A 24324-nucleotide genomic window follows, 5' to 3' on the forward strand; every position below is an offset into this window, starting at 1 on the left:
TTATACTTGTCTCTCCAATGGTGAAATTGGAACATATACATGTTTTTTCCAATGTTCGAAATCTCCACACCATGCTTAGGTTTCCATACTTCTTTCATGGTTGATATAAAAGCATTAACATTCACACTTCGATTAGTCCAGATTCTCCCAACCAGCGCAAGTTCAATACGAGCTTCTTCATCGTCTTCACCATTATCCTCCCACTCAATTACCTCCTCTGTTATTTCTTTATTCGATAAAGAGGCAATAATCTCCTCATCATTATTCAGGCCAATCAACGAAAGATTATTGTCTTGAGTTGCCATAATCAACGAACAGAAAACACAATTAAACGAAAAAGAGAAACGAAACTCGATTGAAATTGAGAAAAGCCTTACGAAAAGGAAACCCTAGTCAAGCACTAGACTGCTTTGGACCTTAGAAGATTTAGAGTGAGAAAATAATAAAGGTGAAAATTGAGTTTTACAAAATGATTTGGCAATGGAGTTTAGTTGAGCGTAATACCGATTCTAGGGAGGAGTAGCAGTCTATTCATCACGGTTATCGTTGAGATTTTTATGGAGGCCTCCAATGGTTTCGCCGGAGACAAGTGTAAACTTAGAGCAATTTCAGAATAGAAATTAGCCAATTGTGTTTGCGCATAATGGATTGAACCTGTTTAGCAATGCGCTCAAGAATTTGCTTTGCTTCATTTTGTCGCGGTATTCTTTTCAAAGATATGATTTCTCATACTTTTTTTAAGGTCACCTAATTGCAATTTTCTGGAATTTGAGTGTAAATTATGAACCCTAATTTTGATGAATTCCTCCCCTTTTCTCGGAACCCCAAATTTAATATCTTCGCATTTTGGATTTAAAGATTAATTTGATAATTAGAGTTTGAATCGTTTGATGGAATTAGGGTTCATATTGTTTTCCAATATGCAATTATGCCTAGTACTTGATTTGAATGTCTCAGACTTCAAGGTTTTTTTTTCTTTTAGGCCCCGTTTGGTTTAATGTAAAACATTTTCAATGGAAAATTAGTTTTCATGGAAAACATATTTTCAAGAAAAAACACAATTGCAAATTAGTTTTCCTTTGTTTGGTTGCATACAAGAAAAGTCCAAGAAAAATAAAAAGTAAGAGTGGAAATGTAAGGATGAATGAGAGGGAAGTAAAAAAAGGAGGTAAGGAAGAGAGAGGAAAATGTGGCTTCCCTTGTTTTAGGAAGGAAAATGTTTTTCATCATTAAGGATGGAATTTTCCACCCTTGGAAAAATTGTTTTCCACCCCTTAACAAACCAAACAAAGGAAAATAGGAAAAAAAATGGAAAACTCATTTTCCATGAAAACCTTTTACATCAAACCAAACAGGGCCTTAAAGAAAAAAATAGTTATCAAAAAACAACGTGAGCATAAAGTTTAGTACTTTAACTGCAACAAGTGAAAGGTGAGTACCCAATTTACAACTGAGGGCCTATTCACTTCGGTTTAATTTCAGTTTAGTTCAATTCAGCTCCTATTAGTTCAGTTCAGTTTAGTTCAGCTCCTAATTTCCTTCTCTCATAAATTATTCAGTTCAATTCAATTCAGCTCCAATCAATTCAGTTCAGTAAATATGAACAGGCCATAAGTCAATAGTTTAGTAAGTACCAAACTTTATAGCTAGTTAGCTCTGTGATTTGATCATAGATATCCAAAATTACCCAAGATAATTTGACAAGCATTTTTTTACAAGCTTATAATGTGACTCTTTTGCTCTTTATTTATTTTAAAAAAAAATTGGGAAGTTGATAAAATAATTACATACGAACTATAAAAACTTTGCCAAAAATTATTTAATCGATCAAAAATGTAAAAAATAATTGTTGTTAAGTACTTTTTCCATTCCCACATTTCTTGTTTTTTTTGCTGCTAAATAATTGATTTTGTTTGTAATAAACCTGAACCAACACTTTGCTTCAAAAAAAAAAAAAAAAAAAAACATGAACCAACACTTCTGTTTGTTCTATTACTAATTTTTGGGTTTAAGCAATGCTTCAAATTCACCTAATGTCAACACAACTCGACAACCATTTAACCCAACTTGGCTTAAACAACTCAAAGTTAACTCGACTTTGTATCTGGGCTATGTTTGGATAACAAAAAATGGAAGGAAAGGAAGGGAAGGGAAAGGAAGGGAGACAAACTTCCTTGTTTGGATTATGTTGGGGGAGGAAAGGGAAGGGGGGAGGGAGTGATCTATTTTCCCTCCTCCATTAATAAAGACCATCCCTTCAAAATTGGAGAAATTTGGAGGGAAAATGGAGTTCATCATTTTCCTCCACTTTCCCTTCCTTCCCCTTCCTCCTATTTCCCTCCCTTCCATTTCCCTTCTAATTTGTTATCCAAATATAGCACTGGTCATAACCAATTTGGATTCAACTCAACTTGAATCCAACTTTGACTTATTCTGAACTCAGCCCAACACCCAATTAAATCGGCCCGAATTCTACCAAAAATCTACAAATTCTTTTATGGACCCTAGTCCATCTAAAATAGCTAAACCCCTATTAAAACACAACCCTATATAAATGAAACACAACTTCATTCTCTTCTTCTTCTTTCCACCATCTTTACAAAATTTGGTTTCCTTTTTCTTACAGAAACACACACACACACACACTCTCTCTCTCTCTTTTTTTTTTATTTTTTTTATCTAATCTCTTTTTATTTCTTTATTGAATTTACTTCATTCTTTTTAAAAAAAAAAAATTATTTTCCCTCTCCTCTGTTCTATGATTTTTTTTCCATTAAATTTCTGCATTTAACATGATGGAACAATTTTAAATTCCCAAAGATATCAATCCAGATTTGTTATTATGAACTCATTGTGATCAATATAAATTTATTTTTTGATTTAGAGATGAATTTGTGGATGAAATAATTGTTTTAATATCAATTGAATTTGTGAAAGTTAATTTGATTGATTTCAATTCGTAATCGATTACCTGATTGTTTTTACTGTTCTCATTAATTTGTTTGTATTTTTTTGATTTTTAGATGAATTTGTAGATGAAATCATTGTTCTAATATCAATTGAATTTATTGAAGTGAATTCGATCGATAAATTCGTATCTATTATGATCGATTACCTGATACTTTTGAACATTTAGTAAACAAAATCTGTACAATTGCAAATTTTGAACATTTTAAAAAAAAAATCTGAACATCAAAATTTTTGAACATTTGGTGAAACTATCTGAACAATTGCAATGTACCATGCTTATACTTTTGAACAATCAGTAAAAAGATATGAACAACTGCAAATTTTGAACATTTAGTAAAAAAAATCCGAACATCGCAAATTTTGAACATTTAGTAAAAATATATGAACAATCGCATTGACCACACCTATACTTTTGAACATTTAGTAAAAAAATCTGGACAATTGCAAAATTTGAACATTAAGTAAAAAAATCTGAACCTCGCAAATTTTGAACATTTAGTAAAAATATCTGGACAATCTCAATGTATGCCTATACTTTTAAACATTTCGTAAAAAAATCTAAACAATTGCAAATTTTAAACATTTTGTACAAAAAATCCGAACACTGCACCACGTCCAAACTTTTGAACATTTGGTAATAAAATCTGAACAATCGCCTGTGGTCCAGCTATCCATAGACCAGGGTGCACAATAGACTTATTGCCAAAAATCAATTTGATCCGTCATTTTGCCTAAGCATTTAGACAGCAAAGGAAATGTTCAGTTCAGATACTTCAGAACTGTTCGGAACTTCGGACGCCTTGCTTCACATTGCCTAATATGTTCACATCTAACTTTTATATTGCCTTAACATTTAATGCCCGACCAATTCACCAATTACACCCTACACTTACTTAGTTACATTCCAAATACATGACATATTCGCATATTTTTCTAAAAAATATATAATCAGATTCAGTCGATTAAATAATTGAAAAGACAGAGTATGCAATCAATATTCATGAAAAAAATAGGGAACATGAGATAAAAAAAAAAATGTTACAAACAACTCAACCATACATTGATTGGAAGCGACCCATCTACTTAGCACTTGTTTATTTTGTGCTATCTTCAACAATTACACAACTCTACGAGTACCAAAAAGATGAAAAAAAAAATAATGTCTAAAAATCAATTGAAAGCGAAGAATATAAGCACTAATAAGCTCCTAAATGAAGTCCTAATTGAGAAGAAAACAGCATTATTAACGAAAAGTAGCTTAGAGTTGAACCTTTCAAATACCAATTTGTAATCACTTGATTGATCACTCAAATATCATTTCCTTCAAGCAAGAGTACTAAACTTTCCACATACCTATCAAGAAACTTTATCCTCAGCCAATTAACACCAGAGAGCGCCCTCAATTCATCCTCATGATTTTCGAGGTCGTTGTTCGAAATCGATCCCTTAGGTGAGTTACGAAACCATATCTCAACCTTATGACGCGAAAAACCTTGGGGAACATTATTTGTAACATCCAATTTAAATTGTTTAGTCCAATAAAAACCCGAACTGGAACCGGACTTTACTCCCTTCCATACAATACCATGTCGTCCGTTAGGTGTATCATAGTAGTCCAAAACTGCCAAAGAATTATCCAAAACTGCCGAGCATCTCTTGAGATACCGCTCCTCGGCCACGACCTCGATATCAGGACATTTCATGCTAGTAAAAGCCTCTTTATCAAGATCGAAACACAGAAAATGCGTCAATTTTGTTGTGTTGCTACTATTAATACTTCCAAGCCAATAAATATTGTTGTCAAAATTCATAGCCATTGAGAATACTGTAAAATGAATCATAGGCCTTGGAGCTATCCTCTGTTTCGGGTTTAACCAAGAACGATTCTGTAGATTGAAAACCTTTGTTCTTTCCGAGAATCTCACGGGACATAAGGATACTACCTTGTAAGTACTACTCACGAAATCGAACCCGAACCCAAACTTGACCCTATAATCCCACCCTCCCGGTATAAAACAAGGGATTGCCAACATCTTTCGGATAGACGGATTCCACAGTATAATATCCGAGTTGTCGGTTTCGTGTTTCGGAATAGTAGTGTACATTAGTAACACTCCATGAACATAGCTCGCAACACGGGTAACAACAGTATCTTGGAAGATTAGTGGTGTAATGAGCTGATCATCTTGAGTTAAGGAATCGGTTCGATGAATGGGTAACGCTCCTTGCTCTACTTGACGGCTTAAGAAGTGGTTTCGAGGTTGAAGTTGAAGACGAAGTAACGTGAAATCTTGATGGGTAATAATGGAGTTCCATTCTTTGCAAACACATCTTGCTTTTAGGATGTTTTGTACAGGGAGTTTGCTAAAAATATTCGTGAATAATTCACTTGGTAATTTATCGAACGGATTATCTATCGTCTTCTTCATCCTGCTTTTCGATCGAGTATTCGTCATTGACGGATTTGTTTGATTCAATTGAAGAAGGCGGTTAATTGAGGGATTTATGGGAAGGATGGAAAAAATTAATTCGGGTTTCTTTGATTTGATTTTATACGAGATTCTTTGATTTGATTGAATGTTGGTTATGACACAAAAATACCAATTATTATATAGAAACGTTTTGTTGGGTTAGGGGTTTTTTTAAAAAAAAAAAAATTGGGTTAGGGGTTATTATAGTAATTTAAGAGGGACTTTTTTCCAAAAAAAAAATAAATAAATAAATTTTAACAATTTTTTTTTAAAGAAAATTTTAAGAAGTTTACGGCTGATGATGTGATTCAATTCGATCATAGATATCAAAATTACCCAAGATAATTGGACAAGTGCTCTTTTTTTTTTTTTCCTTTTTCTTCTTTTTTTTTTTTTTTTTTTTTTTTTAAAAAAAAGAGCTTATAATTTACTCTTTATGCTCTTGATTTTTTATTTTATTTTATTTTGATAAAATAATTAAGTACAGAGTATAAAAGTTAGATTTAAGTAGACTTATATAGTTGGTGCACAATTTATTTATTTTTATTTTTTTTTGAAAATTAAAAGCTTTTATATATATATATATATATATATATATATATATATATATATATATATATATATCACAAAGTATGTGATTATGTGAAGTGGCCACACCATATCTTACCATGAATAATTCTAAACATAAATATCTTCCTTCTAATTATTCAAAACTAAACTTGCCTCAAATATATAAAAAAAATAAAAAATTACTTAACAAATAGTCCCATGAAGAACATCTTCCTATAGAAAAAGAGGTACAGGGGGTTCAAGTTTGAAAAGGAGTGGCTGAGGGATGATGATTGTGGAAATATTGTGGCTGACTCGTGGAGCATAATGGAGGGGTTTGATGCAAAAGAAAAAATTGAAAGATGCTCCAACAACCTGAAACAGTGGAGTAGTAAGCGACCCAGGGATTTTGCCAAGGAAATAAGCTTGAGAAGGGAGAAGATGAAACAAGCCATGCTTAAAGATCCCACGAAAGAAAATCTGGACAAAATTCGCGCTATTGACAATGAGATCGATGAACTCGAAAAGCGTGAAGAAGCCTATTGGGCTCAACGAAGTCGTCAGGATTGGTTAAGGGAGGGTGACAAAAACACGGCTTTCTTTCACAAAAAGGCTGAGCAGCGCAGACAGAGGAATACTATAAAAGGTATCCTCGATGAAGGGGGAAATTGGAGAAATGCAGAGGTGGAGGTGGAAGCTATCTTTGTGGAGTACTTTAAAAACCTTTTTTCATCTTATGGCGATAATGAAGTGCAGGAGGTGCTTGATGCAGTAGATTGTCGAGTCACAATTGAGATGAATGAAGAGCTCACAAAGCCTTATACCAGAGAGGAGATCGTCAAAGCTCTTAAGCAAATGCACCCTACAAAGGCTCCCGGCCCTGACGGGATGCCTGCTCTCTTCTATAAAAAGTTTTGGAATGTGGTTGGAGATGATGTGGTTGAATATATTCTGAATATTCTCAACAATGGTGGCCCGATCGATCAGATAAATCACACCAACATTGTGCTTATTCTGAAAATAAAGCAATGTAAGTCTACTAAAGATTACAGACCTATTAGTCTTTGCAACGTTCTCTATAAATTAGTGTCTAAAGTAATCTCGAATAGACTTAAGATTGTTCTTCCGGATGTGATTAGTGAGTCGCAGAGTGCCTTTGTTCCTGGTAGGCTGATCACAGATAATGTTCTTGTGGCTTATGAAATGTTCCATTATTTGAGAAAAAGAAAAAAGGAGTAAAGGGGTATATGGCGTTGAAGCTAGACATGAGCAAAGCGTACGATAGGGTGGAGTGGAATTTTATTGAGAGTATGATGCTGAAACTTGGTTTTGATGTGAATTTTGTGGCTCTCATAATGCGCTGTTTATCTTCGGTGTCATACTCTTTGCTGGTCAATGGTTTCCCCTCAGACAGATTTGTTCCTACTAGAGGTCTTCGCCAAGGGGATCCAATTTCCCCTTTCTTGTTCCTAATTTGTGCAGAGGGATTCTCCGCCCTTCTTCGCAATGCTGAGAGTCGGAAATGTATTCACGGGGTGAAATTGGGAAGATATGTGCCTTCTATATCACCTTTAAATTTTTTGCAGATGATAGCCTCTTATTCACAAGAGCAAGTGAGGCCGATGTAGAGGCGATTCTTGATATCCTTTCCACTTATGAGCTTGCCTCGGGTCAAAAATTAAATCTTGAAAAATCGGAGGTGTCTTTCAGTCGTAATGTTAGTGCTAATTCGCAAGAAATTCTTCAGTCGAAGTTGAACTTTACGAGGGTTGAAGGACATGATAAGTACCTTGGTCTCCCTACTTATATAGGTAGGTCCAAGAAAATCGTTTTTCAGACTATTCAAGACCGAGTTTGGAAGAAGGTAAAAGGGTGGAAGGAGAGATTCCTATCTAGAGCCGGAAGGGAAGTGCCACTAAAATCTGTCGCTCAAGCTATACCTACCTACGCAATGCAATGTTTCAAGCTCCCGGAATCAGTCATCGGTAATATCACTTCCTTATGCAGGAATTTTTGGTGGGGTCAGAAGGGTAGTGAACGCAAGCTGGCACTTATTTCTTGGGAGAAACTATGTAAATCGAAGAGGGAGGGTGGAATTGGGTTCAGAGATCTCAGAGCTTTCAATTGTGCTCTCTTAGCCAGACAGTTCTGGAGAATTGCTACTAACCCGAACTCTCTGGCTGGAAGAATTCTCAAGGGTAAATACTTTCAACGCTCTACAATTTGGGATGCAAAAGTTCCCCCAAATGCGAGCTACACATGGCGTTCTATCATCTCCGCTAGAGACTTGGTTGTAGAAGGTTCGAGTTGGCTCATTGGAAATGGGAAAAGCGTCCGTCTTTGGGGCGACAAATGGATCCCTAAGCTCCCTGGAAACAGAATTTCTTGCCCCCCACCTCAACCTGAGTTGCGCAATGCCACTGTTGATGGCTGGATTGACCCTATTCACCGTAATTGGAGAGTTCAGGAACTCAGAAATGCTCTATCTGAAATAGAAGTTGCAGCTATCACAAAGATCAGAATCCCAAATCACGAGCAGGAAGATGTTCTGCAATGGAAGCATACGAAGAATGGTGAGTTTAATGTTCTGTCTGCTCGTGGAGTAAACGTGGACAGAGTCTGCCCCCGTTGTGGTGAAGTATCTGAAACAACCCTTCACCTTTTCCTTGATTGTGCTGAAAGCAAAATTTTGTGGCGTATATCCCCTGCCAGAATTGACACCTGTATGCCTCGGTTCTTAACTCTCTATGACTGGTGCCTTGACACAATTGAGAAATGCAAATTGCCTCGCAGCTGGGAAATCATAATGTTGTTTGTATGGAAAATCTGGGAGTTAAGAAACTTATGGGTTTTCGAGAAGAAAAAGATTGATCTGCCAGCTGCCTGTATGAAAACTCTAGCTCTGCTTGGAGAATTTGAGGGCTGCCTCTATGCGTGAGAGCCCCACTGAACCACAATCCATTAGTGCTACAGAAAGTTGGAAGCCCCCCACCTCACACCACTTTAACTAGATTGTTTGATTTCTGTAGCTTTAATTTCTGTCCTAGATATTGTAACAAAGTAGCACACCTCATAGCTAAGTCCTCTATGGACCACAATGAACTTAGTGTGCTGATGGAGGACTGCTCCTCTGAGATTTGGCCTGCTGTACTTGACGATAAGGCAGCCATCTAATATTATTTCCTCTTTTGTTGCTTGTCAAAAAAAAAGAACATCTTCCTATAAACTATAAAGAGAATTAAGGATAATGTTTATGATTTGATTTGCACTAAGTTAGCATTATAAGTCGTGGCTAACCAAAACAAAAACGAAAATTACTAAATGTAAAAGCTTTTGAAATGTAACTATGTAAGTAATGTACAACCAGAAATCGTGAACAAGTAATATATCTAGCACAAGGCAAAAAAAGATGTATACTAGAGAATTATGCTATATATGCCTTTAAATCGTCTGAAATTCATCAGTCTCCCGGGCAGGTTGTCACAATCTCCCCTTGATTTCGCTTATGCAATACTAAGCTCTCCGCATAAGTCTCAAAAGATTTATGACCAGTATAATGATTCAAACATTGCATTTCATGACTTGTAAAATTATAAGAATACAATCCACCATTATTCTGTACAAAAAATGTATTTTTCCCAACATTGAAAATCTTAGTAAAAGTACTACTTTCAAGAAAGACGAATTCCTCGGAATCAAAATCAAACGATACAAGAAGAGTCTGTAATTCACACACAGTACCAGGTGGTCCAGATTTGTCCTCATCAAATCCTAACCAATACATAGCGCCTTTTAAATGTACAACATGCCCGTATACTTCATTGTAACTTAAAAACCCTCAAATGTGGACATCCAACCTATCTTTAACCCTCCAAACATGATCATTTAATGAATAAACCGCAATCGAAAACCTCCCAAACGTATCATACCCGAAGGCAACCAGCTTATAATCATTACTAGACGGAACGAAACCAAGCCAATAACCTACGCAACGATCTCGTCCAATTTCATTAAAAGGACAAGGGGGAATCACCAACGATTTTCGAATACAAGGATTATGCAATATAATGTTTGTACTTAAACAATAGGTATATCGATCAATTAAATACAATCCATAACAACTTCTTAATACAATGCAATTCTCGGGAGTTTCGAAAAATACATCAATTTTCTTGAATGTGTCAATACTATGAAGGGTGGTTTCACTACACTTTGAGGCTAACAAGTAAGATTTATTGCGATGATTGTTGTAAGTTTTGAGATGCATAAGAATGAAATCAGAGGAATCAATTAAAGAACACCATGTTTTACAAACACACCTGAATTTCATTAGGGATTTCGCCGGTAACCTGGCTATGATCTCTGTGCATAATTCTGGCGGTAAATACGGCAATTTATCGTCGTAAGTTGTCTTCTTGCTACTGCTTGGTTCTACCATTGTACTCGATTGAAGCATTAAACGTCACAAATTGAGGTTGAGATACTATTCTATGTGGCTAATCTATAAAGAGCTTTTTTATTTTTAAATTAGTAAATTATATACGTATATTTGTTAGAATCCTAATCATGGTTGAATTAGGTTTACGTAAGTTTATTGAATTATGAATTTTGCACAAATAATTTCTAGTACTTACTCAGTTTCTTTTTAGTTGCTACACTTTCTTATTTTAGAAATTCTTATTTAGTTGCATCATCACTTTTCATTTTTGACATTTCTTACTTTCTATCTCTTTTACTCATATGGATCCCTTTTATTTTTCTCACTTTCTCTCTCCCCTTAAAAATTATTGAGATCGACCATTAAAAATAAAAAGTGTAGCAACTAAAAAAACGAACGAAGTAAAAAAATTTACTAAGTATTTTAGATTAGGGAGTAGGGACGTTTTCAAAGGTTAGAATAGGGCCCTAAAATGTTTAAGATCACCCTGTTTCTTGGCATCATGGTCTATGGATAAAAGTTAAGTCCCTTATTTCGTTTTAACATTAGATTGGTATTAATAGCATCATAGGCTCATAGCATGCAATTCAATAGGAAATTCCTTTAACACCTGATAACATAAAGAAATCTAATCATAGATTATAATGAGAACTAATTGGTTATTAGTGTATTGATAACTGGTAATTGGGGCTGCATTTGATAGGGTCCCTTCAACAACAATTGAAGGGGATTGGAACATACCACTTAAAACTGAGCCCTAAATTTGAATTAACATAAAGGGTGAACTGTGTAAAACACCAAAAAAAAAATTAAAATAATACGAAATAATAATAACTACAAATATAAAGAAAAGATCAAAGACAATATTTTATAATTCAGTTTGCTAAGTCAACATTGTAAGCCGTAGCTAACCAAAACAAAGATACCAAAACAACTAAACATTTATATAAACGTAAAAGCTTTTGAATGTAATTAGTTGAAACCAGAAATCGTCAACTACTTTTTAATCCTTACAACAGTCTTGTTAAAAAAAAACGAACTAGATGAAAGGTGGAAATCTGAAAGAGAGAATCTAGCACAAGGAGATAATAATAACAACTATCTGAGAGATTATGCTTATGCTTGTAAATCGTCTGAATCCGTCGATCTTTTTCGGGATCTTTGCGGTAATGATAGATGTCAAAATTCAAAATCTTCCCTTGGTTTCGTTTGTGCAATACTAAACTCTCCACATAAGGCTCAAAAGATTTATAGCCATCACTATAATGATAAAAATATTGCATCTTATGACTTATAATATCATAAGAATACAATCCAGCATAACTTAGTATCAAAAATGTATTTTTCTCAACATTGAAAATGTTGGTAAAAGTACTGGTATCAAGAAACTCATAAGCATATAAATTTGAATCTCCAGTATACCATCTTTCACCAGAACCCATATGCAGATACGCTCATAAGTCATACTGAAAACTGCAATTGACTCACCTAAGACAAAACTGTGTTTACGGGAACTTTTTACTGCAGCTTCAGGCAAATCCACAAAGTCGAATTCCTCGGAATCAAAATCAAACGATACAAGATGAGTGTAATAATTATAATAATACATAGTACCAGAACCAGGTCCAGATTTGTCATCATATCCTAACCAACACATAGTTCCTTTAAAATATAAATCATGTACACATACTTCATTGTAACTCCGAAGCCCTCGAATGAGGGAATCCAACCTATCTTTAACCCTCCATATATGATCATTTAATGAATAAACCGCAATCGCAAACTCGTGATGCTCATCATACCCGTGGGCAACCAGCTTATAATCATTACTAGACGGAGCGAGACCAAGCCAATAACATATGTCATAACATCCCTTGGAAATTAAAGGACAAGGGGGAATCACCAACGATTTTCGAATAAAAAGGATTATGCAATACTATATCTCCAAACCATTTCATCAAAATCAATCCATCACAACTTCCTATTACAGTGCAGTACCCAGTAGTTTTATAGAATACATCAATTTTTCTGAATGTATACAATGAATGGTAGATTCATCCGACTCCGAGGCTAACAAATAAGTTTGATTGCGATTGTTGTTGTAACTTTTGAAATGCATAAACATGAAAACAGAGGAATCAATTGAAGAACACCATGTTTTACAAACACACCTAAATCTCATTACGGATTTTACCGGCATCCTGGCTATGATCTCCGTCCATAATTCCGGCGGTAAATATGGCAATTTATCGTCCAAAGTTGTCTTCTTGCTACTGCTTGATTCCGCCATTGTATTCAAATTCAATCAAAGCTAACAAAAACAACGTAAAGACTATGCTTGGCTAATCTCTATGAAGTTTTATTTTAACAAAAAAATAGATTAATTAAGAGTAGTTTTATGTTAGATTAGTAATTTATTTATCCATATACTTCGTAGTTGTTAGAATCCTAATCATGGTTGAATTAGGATTCTTACACAGTAGAGCAAAGTTATAGATATGATGGTAATTAATGACAAACTTTTAAAAAAAATCGGCTGAAAATTATTATTTCTCGGGATAACAGTGTTTTTTTTTTTTTTGATAATAACAGATTCTAGTTATATGTAAATAATTTGCAAGTTTATGGAGGTAAGAAGGGCAGTAAATCACATATTCGTAATATTACTGGAATAAATACCCAAAATAAATAGAATTAAAAAAAATTGCCTAGCAAAATAAAATCAAATATTAATTCCTCAAAAGATTTACTTAATTTGTCACCCTGTAGAAACTTAGGTTCTTAAGTCACACACTGTTTTCTAAACTAAATGGCAATTGGCAAAGATAAATAAATAAAATAAAATAAAATAATAAATTGGAAACCAATTTTTTATGCAAATCGGGCTGGAATTTTTTTTTGAATAATCTCCTAAGCATTGTCCATTGTAACAAATCACTTTTAGTTTTTCCTAATTTCATAGTTAATGATGAGGATGATTGTAAATCCCAAGCAAAACACAGGAACACATAATATATTGTATAAACCTGAATTCAAAAACATGGCGTCTTATAAGGTTACAGTCTAGCAATTACAAAGCATATTGACTAGTCGAGTCATGCTTAAGCATACAAGTTGGCCTGCCGCCTGCGCACCTGTAACTAATAACTGTGACTATCTATCTCTATTTCTTTCAAGGTCCAACTTATATCGGTCTCTCCAAAAAATTAAATAAAAATAAAAAAATTTCTCCATATAAAGAATACAATTCCGAAAAAAATGAGGACCTAATAATATTCAAAATGGCGGGAATTCAGGCAGGAGTGCAACAAGATCTGCCTCGTGATGAGTTCATACCTTTTTTCCCATTGATAGTACATGCACTCAACCAGCGGTCCAGCGCTGCAGCTTTCCCTTTGATGCCTATTATCGCGAAGCATCATCTGGTAACTAAAAGAGTATTTCTTCGGCTTAGGTTTTAAGATCATCAGATATTGCCGAAGGTATACAATGTGTTGTAAGAATATCTACAGTAGCAGCTTTTGCTGTTTCTGTCCGAAGAACAACTATCTGCAGACAGAGAAAAAGATAGCAAATGAGCCACTTTGAACGTTGTTGTCATGAAGAGGTGGAATGTAAACAGCTGCATGTGCTACATATATAATAGGCCCGAGAGTACCCAGAATGGTGCTCCCGTGCCAGTGTGTGCACCCTTTGAGGTACACCCAGGTGTATGTTATTAAATGGACCAAGAAGACAGATTAAAGAGAACCAGAGAAAGAGACCTGGTCATAATCCAAATCGAACTTCATAAATTCTTCCTTGCAGGACTCTGCCATACTTGCCAAGCTCTTCAAGTTTCTCACAGGATTACCATTAAAGGCAAGGACCTGACAGCAAAAAGCAACAGAAAGTCAGAAATAAATCACACGAACAGCTATAGACCTCTCTAGAAACAAAAATCTCCAACAGAACAGCTAAAATATATACCTGAGTGTTTACGATTTCTTCATACCCAATATTAATGTCAGCCACAAGAACCTAATAGCAAAGAAAAATAATAAGCAAGGTCTACACATGCTTCAACTTTGATCTCAAAGTTTTTTATACCTCAGAGGACTGAAAATACCTGAGATACAACAACAAGCTCTTCGTCTTTTGATTGTGGCATTGAATGCAAAAGCTTGTCCAGAAGCTTGACTGGGGCCTCATACTCGTACTCTTTTCCATACTGTCATAATATAAAAGAAAATTAAATACAGAAAACAGCTCAGTTTAAAGCAATTCAATAATATATATATGGAGGGGTAGACTAAAACATGTAGCAAGTTTATCATAGTCTAATGTGTAATAGATCAACCTAAGGAAGGGTAGTATAGGTATTCTACTAATATTAGCTCACCAGGTTAATAGTCCTTAGTATAAATAGAGAGGGAAGGAAAGGAAATGGGTAGGCAAAAATTGGATGAAACTTGTTGAGAGTTGTGACCTCAAGTCACTTGGAGAGTGGTAACCTAAAGTTACCGATTGGGAGAGAATCAAGCCTCTCGAAAGCTTGATAATCTATCTTACGAGTAGTTTGTTTAGTGTGTTAGTGTGTGTCATTTCATCTCATCAATTATAATATTTCACATTTAGCTTTTATTATTCCTTCTTTAATCTGCAATTTTCTGCCATTAGTTACTGTTTAATACCTAGCCATGTCGGTACATGACATAATGTCATAGCAACACCCCAGGCTTCACATATATCACACATCATATGTAAGGAGTTCTGCAAGTCGAATGAGATGGACCAACACAATCCAGAAGCAAAAAAGACCATTAAAATATGGATAGCAGTCATAGTACAAGTATCGAAATGGGCAAGGATAAAATAAGCATAAATACTAGCGAAGATATTACTTCATATATAAGTAGTTCAAGGAGCACAATAAATGAGAGATTACAAACTTTACAAGCAATCATATAAACATTTTCATTGAACAATAAAATCAAGCAATGACAAATTCAGGCCCTTCATATAATCACACAGCTGAGACTTTTTCACGTAAAATGAGAAGCAACCTCTAAACTTGAACCTGCTTCGTATGTTTATGAGAAATAAACCTCTTAATTTACAGAGAGATCTTGAAAAGCAATGGGGTAGAGGGATAAGACTTTAAATTAAATTCCATCACTATAAAAGCTTTAGAAATCACTAAACACCATTTACCATTCTTTAAGATAAGATTTAATTATGGAGGAAATTAAAGATAAAATGCCAAGAACCACATATCCATCTCGAGTCCAAAAAGAACTGAGAGCCTATTCATTGCTTTCCAACCAAATCACTCATGGAAGATTCAATAAGTATTGCCACGAAAACACAAAAGTAACGCACAACACCCTTCCCCCCCCCCCCCCCCCACACACACACACACATTACGGAGAAAGAGAAATATGAGGTGCCTGACAAATCCTACTATAGCAATGAACCATTTATTTGGGTGAAATTCTTAGATCTTTTCACAGTTGAGGAAAGCTTATTCTTCAAATAACCAGAAAGATACATCAAACAAAGTAAATATTACTTCTGTAACCAGAAAGATATAGAGGCATTATATTGATGGGGAGCAGGGGAGGTAGAAGGAAGTTCAAAGTCAAACCTCAGAACGGAGATATGGAACTGAAACAGCCGTAAATACAAATCCTGCAACTATATAATACGAAGGAGGTCTACCCTTGCTATGTGCAGGAATGAGCCTTCTGTGAGTACCAAGTTTAATGTTGAATGTGTGCACTGCCGAATCACGCAGTACCTTGATTTCAGCCTTATCTCCAGTATATTTCTGGGATATAAGATAACTGAAACCCATACGCTCTCCATGCCTGAAAGGAACTATCAAAATAATAAAAGTTAGTTTAATGTTGATATTTTTCACACTTGCATGGGCCACATTAGACATTATCAGCAAAAGTAAAATTTGGTTCAATCAATCTATAATTTCAGTTGATATGTAACAGCACAGAGCAGAAAAGGTTCAATCAATCTATAATTTCAGTTGATATGTAGCAGCACAGAGCAGAAAAGGCAGTATAGTGCACTAGAAACGCATAATTCAATGTTGACCAATATCCTACTTTGCATCCTCTGACCACAAAACAATGTAGAGTAATCAAAGCCTATCAAGGGACCTTCCTCAAATCAGCAATGATAACATAAGTAGCAATTAACCAAACTCCATTTCCCAGTTGAGCCAGCTACAGACTAGAATCAATTTAAGACCAAAAATCTTTTTAAAGAGACAGAGTAAGAACACATTAAATTTTAATCAGACAGTAACTGATCAGCAACTCAAATGCTAAAAGGGGGTGGGCAGAAGAAAAATAAAATATTACACACAAAAAAACAATTATTTAGGACCAAGAACTTCAAGAAAAAGGGAAAGACAATGGATTCCTTACTTCCCTTGTCTTTAAAAATCTCTTTAATTACTCAACATAAAAGAGGTCATACATTGCAACCAAAGTAAAATCTTTCCTCAAAAAAAAAAGAAAAAAACAAAAGGAGACCACAATGACATTCATACTTTACATATTGCTATCGAAGATTGACCCAACATGTAACAAAGACTGTAAAATACCTGATCTCAATGAGTTTATAAACAAAATAGCAGGGTTATTGAAAGTTCAACAGTTCAACTAATTCCAGAGAAATAAATAGTATATTATTTAGAGTCACTTGATTCCAATCTAACAAAAATCAGAGCATTGCCAAAATTTATTAAACCTGCAAATTTTAGAAATCAAGGTATAATAAAATACAGTTGCAGCATCCACAATATACAAACTCTTGTTTTACATACAGTCAGGATGGAAATTTGACTGCCGGGGATATGGACATTCAGACATGTCATATCACAGAAAAATTATTTAACTTTCGGAGAAAGCCAAGTTCAACACCTCAATAACTAAATGCTCATTAATTGTGAACAAGTCCAAGTAGATAGGTGAGCATCTAAACCAAACAAGATATTACAGCGTGAGAAATTCTAAGATAGCCATTAGCTGAGGTAATTTACTTTCCGAAGCTAGCTAAGGAACCTTTCCATTATAGCACAGACATATAAATGTATTGATTATATAATGTTCCCAAGGGGAAGGAGTTAGAGTCATTACCTGTTCCATCATTTGCAATATCAACCCCATCAAAGCTGAGTATAACATCCGATGGCTTCAATACTTTGGACTCAGGAGCAGTAGGGTCAACACGACGAACACGTACACCTTTCTGATCAGATTTCATTCCCATTGCAAGGCGTAGGTCTGGATTCTCCATCTTCTGCCACTCGACACCAAGAATCGGAAACCCTAAACGGGGAATAGTGATCATGAGTGATAGATATATCAGAAAGTGAGAAGTATAATATTCCAACAATTAGAAGGTGCATCTGCAACTCTGCGACAAAAAAAGACACAACCCATGCTCCATAAAAAAGTAAAAAATAAAAATAAAAAAAAAAAGCCACAATTGCCCAACCTACCTGTATAAGCCCCATTCTTCTCATAATCCTGAATAAAGTGTGTGATGACAGGTGTAGGTATAACATAACCAATATTCTCTGCATCGTCATGTTTCAGGGACTGAAATGCAATGCCCACACAACTGCCTTTGTCATTAAAGGCTGGACCACCAGAATTTCCAGAGTTTATGGCAGCATCAATCTACAACAACATCAATGCTGAAAAAATTAATTATACGAGCGCAAAGAAGCAAAAAAAATAAATAAAAAAAAAAGCAAGAATTGCGTGCGTATACATACCTGCAACCCCAACAATTCAGTGGACCCATGAACATAAGACAAGATCTCAATGCGAGAGACAACTCCACTGGTAACAGAGATTGTATCCCCTCCTATTGGATATCCTACAACAGTCACAGCATCTTGAAGAGCAGGTAACTTTCCGAACTCCACAGGTGAAACCCCTTCCCAGAACTCATCATCGCTGACTGTAAGCAAAGCTGCAAAACCAACATGTGTGTTAATTGTCCATCAGAAACTCTCAAATCAAACTAAGTATACACACTCGCATAATTAAAAACCACATCAGAGCTCTAATAGATGCAGAGGGTAAAGCCAAATAAACCACCAACAAACATCAATAATTCCAAATTGTAACGCATTAATGGATACAAAGAATATAGTTGATAAGATTGTTGGAACAGAGAATAAGGTTTCCGAGGTAAATTTCTATCCATTTGTCCAGCTCCAAGTTCCAACACCTACATAAAGAGCATTTTTCCACTTGTCATTGGCATCATCAACTGCAATACCTAGTATTAAAAAGTTTTTTTTTTTTGGAGAGAAAGAGAAGGGGGGGAAGGCTAACAGCCCAACAATGACAGTCATAAGAGCTTTCATGGGCCTAAATAAGCATGGCAAGCGAGGCCTGTCACTTGAAACAGAAGACCTTATAAAATAAGCTATCAAAATTCAGAAATGGAATGGCTTCAGACATTCTCCATTAAGAAAGCAGCTCAGTTATAGGAAGCTTATGAATTTCGATGATTGGTACAACAAAGACCCTTAACTTGAAAGCTCAATTCCTAACTCTTCACCAATGGCCTCCCTTAAAGAAGCACTATTAGATAAGGTGGTGTTGTGCAACAGGATTTGTTCTTCTCTAAACTTCTTAATGATTCGGAAGAGGAAACAATATAAACAGCTAATTTGATGTCTATGCTTGTTATTGAACCTACCCTTAATCATTCTTTGGTATGATGTCATAGTGGAGGACTTTTTCAGTGAGAAAATTTGCAGTATACTTGTAGGAGCTTCACAATGTCTTACCTTCCTAGACCATTTTCAAGTTCAGAGGTTCCTATTAAAGCACGTATAAATGCCTGGCAGCTACGAAGCGATGTTCCAGCAAGGATGAAACTGAATGCAGGAACTTCAGTCTAGCAAGAACTACAATATATTAATATGGTGAAAAGATCTAGTTCACCTCCTACTCCTGCTCTTGGGTGCTTTCCTTGTGACACTTGAGTAGTTGAGGTTCAAGTTCAACCCAGTATAATGAAAGATATACTTGTGACTAGTAGGATGCAGGATCAAGTACAAGGGCATGTGGATTGCAAAAATGAGGAAACTAATTTCTTAGAAAATTAGGTGAGGTAGATAGGAGAGGAATTGACGTGATTTTAAAGGGGTAAGCCTTGTTAAGGAAAGCATTCAAGACGTACAACAAAAAAGGTCCAACTATACCAGTTCTCCAAGGAATATAAATATTATACAAGGGCTTAATCTGCTTGTTTTCTTAGAAACATAACCTCAGTGGGAGGCAAAATAACACTACGTTACAGAAAACTATTTCCTACAGATACTCAGATAGACATGAACAACAATTGAAACTGTTTTGGATGCGTCTTTAACCCCATTAAGGCACTTAAACCACTGCTTTACTACATCCATTCTCACAACAGGGTCAGATCATTTCATTTATAGATGCAATTTTAGAAGTTCACTAGACAAGGCTACCCAATATGAGGACAAATTTTAATCACTAATCCTGATTCCATTACCTAACACTCTCTCCGTCTCAGACTAACTAAGACATTGGTCGTTGGACTTTTTTTCACCATTCATATATTAACTTTGACTATAACTTTTTACTAATATAATAAATAAATAACATGTTTCATCACAAATATTGTTAGACAAGTATTAATATAAAGTTTCATACTCCGTAATATAACTTTTTTATAATTTTCATAAATATTTAAATATATAAAAATAAGGTCAAACTAGTGCATTGACATGTGTGCAAAGTTTGATTGTGTTAGTTATTTGGGGACAAAAGAAGTAACAAAATGGATCATTAAAGTAATATGAAGAATGGGTGAAATCCAATGGTAGCAACTAGCAAGCAAGAAAATGACTGGAAATCCTAATAGAGAAGAAATAAGAAAGATAATTATAACTAATAATAAAAATCTAATCCAAATCATATAGTTTGCGCAGAAGCTCAATTTTAGTTCCAAACTCCAAGAGGCAAAGTTTAAATAGGTTAGCCTTTCATATCTCTATCCACCGGACAGTTCACGCATCAATTACAGGTTCATTACTGAACTGGCGACAAAGCACCAACACGGCAACAACATCCAGATATGAGCATCCAGAAGTATAGTTCAATGCTCTACCACAAAGCTCCAAAAGGAAAAATTAATTTAGGTCAGCATTTTTTGAAAATACATCAAAATTGGATCCTCTAGTTAATGAATGCATCCATCACTCACACAATCGTTATATTCACCTAAAAATACAAGAACAAGTGCATTTGAAGTTTTCTGCTTGAGCAGCGAAGAGGTGACCTATTTACTTAAAGAATATTGGCCTCCTAATAATTCCTAATGCAGTAACCTGCAACATTGGGTCAATAACAACATTAACAGCCACTCATAATTGATCCAAATATTAACTACGAAGCTCTAAATGTAAGATTACTATGCCTAGCAGTCAAGATTAGGTCAGAAAACATTCTCAAGAACATCATGAAATTGAGATGACAATAGAGCAAAACAAGGTCAAATCAAGGTCTGTTGTATCCATATAAAAGTAAACCTTAAACCGAAGTAAACTAATTCCATGCATGGTGCCTAACTCAAATCAACATATTCATACTAATATTAAAGGAAGTGATTTTTGGAGACACGTAATAGTAAAAGGAAGTAAGTTGCACATTAAAAGCTATAGATCCATATTAAATCCTTGTTACCAGAAGCAAAAGCATCAGCCACATGGAAAAATATAGAGGATAAATAGAAATGATGGGACAGGAAACTGCCTCATGTACCCCCTCCCTCCCTGCCTCCCCCAAAAAAGGCAAAAAAAAAAGAAACAGAAACAACACAAAATGATTAAAGTGACATTTAAGCTACTCTCCCTATTCACTCTGTTTGGGCATTATACTATTGACAAAAGAAACAGCTACGCAAAAAAAAGATAAAATCTTCTGCGGTTACCATATATACTCTCATATGACTATTGACTAATGCTTTATCTGTAATTAATGAAATTCATAATTTGGGAATATTTGGATATTGTAATGTACAAATCGATTCCAGTTTGATCATTTTTAGACATCCAAAATGGAAAGCAGAGGATAAAAAGAGCATTTGGGATTACTATGATCACTGAGAACCCTGACAAAAATTTAAACAAGACAAGCCCAATGCGTTCTTGCCAAAATCATTTTTATTCAAGCAAACTAAATTCCAAATATAGCTCAGTCAAGAAAGCAATTTAAACATGTATATTTGGTTCCCCAAAGAAAGACAACACTAAATCTTTAGAGGATCTAAAAAAGCACTTCTCAATGGCTTACGAGCTTGATGTTTAGGATTCACCATGCCAAATAGGAATGTTAACGAGAAAGTGTAATTGCCCCTTTAATACTTATTTTGGGTTCTCAACATGCAGAGTCCAAAAACAAATGTGCCTCTACAAGCTTCTACTCCCTCTGTCCCCAATTGTTTACCCCAAACCATAATTTCACTTTATTAAGGCTTTGGGCAAAAAATGGTGCACAAGGGTTGACACAAATATCAACGAGGAGAGAGATAGAGAGAGTGCAAGTGGGAAAACATGTCAAAAGTTGTATGGGGCAATCTTTTGGGGGGACACCTTAAAAAGAAAAGTGGAGCAAACAATTAGGGACAGAGGGAGTAGTAAACAAGCTTAACTATCATTCACCTATGCACATAAAAAAGGGAGCACCAACTTTTAAATGTTCAACTTGCTTATTAAAAAGCCTTACAAATCTTCCAACTTTGACCCATTACTTCAATAATAGAAAGCACAAGACTTTATCGAATACAAGACAAAGATATATTGCAAGCTCGTTCGCTTTTAACCTCAAACGTTATCATCACCCTCACCAATCAAATATAAAAGAAATCTTTGCTAAGTTCCAAATAAATCTCAGTATTAAACATTAACTGCAAAGAGACACCATTAACAACAAACCTTTTATGGAATTAAACAAAGAAAATCCCCAACACATTAACACCACCAAAACTTATGATCAAGGGTATCAAATATTCAATCCGTACACTCTTTAACCAAGAACATCATTATCAACACCACTAATAATTATCAAACCAATGATTCCATACTCCGTACATTGTAGTACACCATTCTTTACAACCTAATGTGGCTTTTTCTAAATTAAACTTCTGCAACCTACATTCCTGCTTCATCAGCTATGTTTCTCCTCCTGTCCTCCACAAGTATCCAATATAAATGCTCATTCAATTGTGCAACTTGATCATTTTTTTGCAAAAAAAATTGCAATTACTACCCCAAAAAAGTAATTGGCTAACTCATGTAAGAGTGCAGGCTGGCAATTGATTGAAATCAGCAACACAATTATAAAATTCGAAGGCACATTCCCAATATCATGAACAAGCTAACATCCCAAAACACAAAATTCACTACGTTCATAATCACACACACCATTCTTACACCATCTCCCAATCTTAATTTTCTCAGGAGCCAACTATTAATAATACAACATTTAGAAAACCTAATAAACCCCACTAAACCATTGCAAGAACAACAATAATAATTCAACAAATTCACTAAACAAACAACATAGAAAGTTCAAAATTGAATACCTATATCACACTCAGTACCAATAGCAAGAACAGTAGCTAAGTACTTAGTATCAGAACCACGTTTCTTGAGCTTAACCTGAGTATAATGTTCCACAGAATGAGCATTCGTCAAAACCCTTCTTCCACCAATCACAAACCCACTACTCGACGAACTATACTGCCGTTTTCTCTGCCATGGGAGCGAGAAATTCGGCTCAGTATGAACACAAAACACCTTAACAACCGCATCCATTGCCGGCATAACTCGAGCCGATACCGCGTTCGCAACTAACTCCCACGCCGCCGCGCCATTAATGGCGGCTCCGTCGGACCGCCGAGGTTGCTGCTGCTCATCGGAACTATCTGGGGATTTCCGGGAACGACCTCCGCGGCGGTGGCGGCGGCGAGATGAAGTGGGTTGGTCGGAGTGGTCGGCGGAGAGAACGACGTCGGATTGGTCGAAAGAGGCGGCGGAAGTGGTGGTTGCCGGAGGAGAAGTTTCTAGGGTTTCGGAGGATTGGTGTTTGCGACTTCGCTTTCTCTTTCGATTGTTGTCGCCCATAATTAAGGTGGAAAAATGGAGGTTTTTGAAGGTTTGTTAATGGCGGAGAAAAGAGGGAGGGAGGAAGGTGGTTTTATAGTTTGTTTTTACGACAGGGTTAGCCGGTGAATAGAGAGAGAAGGAAGAGTGGTGATTATTTTTAATTTTTCATTTTCAATTCTCGTTTCCAAGTTCTTCAAAGGTGTCCCCAAAGTATTTATTTTATACTTAACCTAGAAAAGTCCGAGCCATCCATGGTTTATTAAATTAATTGTACTCGTAATTAAAATACGAGTGGGAAAGGATCTAAAAATACAAATAACAATTTTGCCATCATAATAAATAAATTGTTTAAAAAAAAATTACGGAGTATGGTGTAATAAATAAATTTTGTAGGCAACTTAATAAAATATCTATCATGACATTTGAACTCAGATCACAACCACAAAAATATGCATTAGAAGACTTACCATCTCATCTATTGATTAATCTTAGATTAATACTCGACTCATAAATATCATACTATATATAGATTGGAAATCTAAACATTTAATGAATGCGATTTTTAAATAAAAAAAAATATATATATATAATATTATATCAATATAAATTTATCTAGCTACTGAATATGTGTCATAACTGTCATTAATGAAACGAAATAATATCTAAAATCTCGATAATAGATTAATAGTAAATGTTATAAATATTAAAAGGAAGGTTAAATAGATTAATATCTA

General features: G+C 35.2%; 3 protein-coding genes across 3 annotated transcripts; 1 reads left to right on the forward strand and 2 right to left on the reverse strand.

The window, feature by feature from the left end:
- Positions 1 to 3752: 3752 nt before the first annotated feature.
- Positions 3753 to 5426, reverse strand: LOC110700881 (putative F-box protein At4g17780). The gene has a single exon (XM_021878464.1). The coding sequence runs from the start codon at positions 5424 to 5426 to the stop codon at positions 4278 to 4280; it is 1149 nt and encodes a 382-aa protein (XP_021734156.1). The 3' UTR covers positions 3753 to 4277.
- Positions 5427 to 7237: 1811 nt separating this feature from the next.
- Positions 7238 to 9164, forward strand: LOC110700882. Its single transcript, XM_021878465.1, has 3 exons — positions 7238 to 7514; positions 7577 to 8924; positions 9038 to 9164. The coding sequence occupies exons 1-3, from the start codon at positions 7238 to 7240 to the stop codon at positions 9162 to 9164; spliced, it is 1752 nt and encodes a 583-aa protein (XP_021734157.1).
- A 4257-nt stretch (positions 9165 to 13421) lies between these two features.
- Positions 13422 to 23902, reverse strand: LOC110700438 (protease Do-like 9). Its single transcript, XM_021877978.1, has 9 exons — positions 23068 to 23902; positions 18212 to 18411; positions 17933 to 18113; positions 17568 to 17759; positions 16055 to 16287; positions 14537 to 14638; positions 14398 to 14448; positions 14193 to 14297; positions 13422 to 13977 (listed from the first exon to the last, which is right to left on the reverse strand). Exons 1-9 carry the CDS (start codon positions 23606 to 23608, stop codon positions 13879 to 13881), a joined length of 1704 nt encoding a protein of 567 aa, XP_021733670.1. The 5' UTR covers positions 23609 to 23902; the 3' UTR covers positions 13422 to 13878.
- Positions 23903 to 24324: the final 422 nt, after the last annotated feature.

Source organism: Chenopodium quinoa, unplaced genomic scaffold, assembly GCF_001683475.1.
Source record: "Chenopodium quinoa cultivar QQ74 unplaced genomic scaffold, ASM168347v1, whole genome shotgun sequence".
NCBI lineage: Eukaryota > Viridiplantae > Streptophyta > Magnoliopsida > Caryophyllales > Amaranthaceae > Chenopodium > Chenopodium quinoa.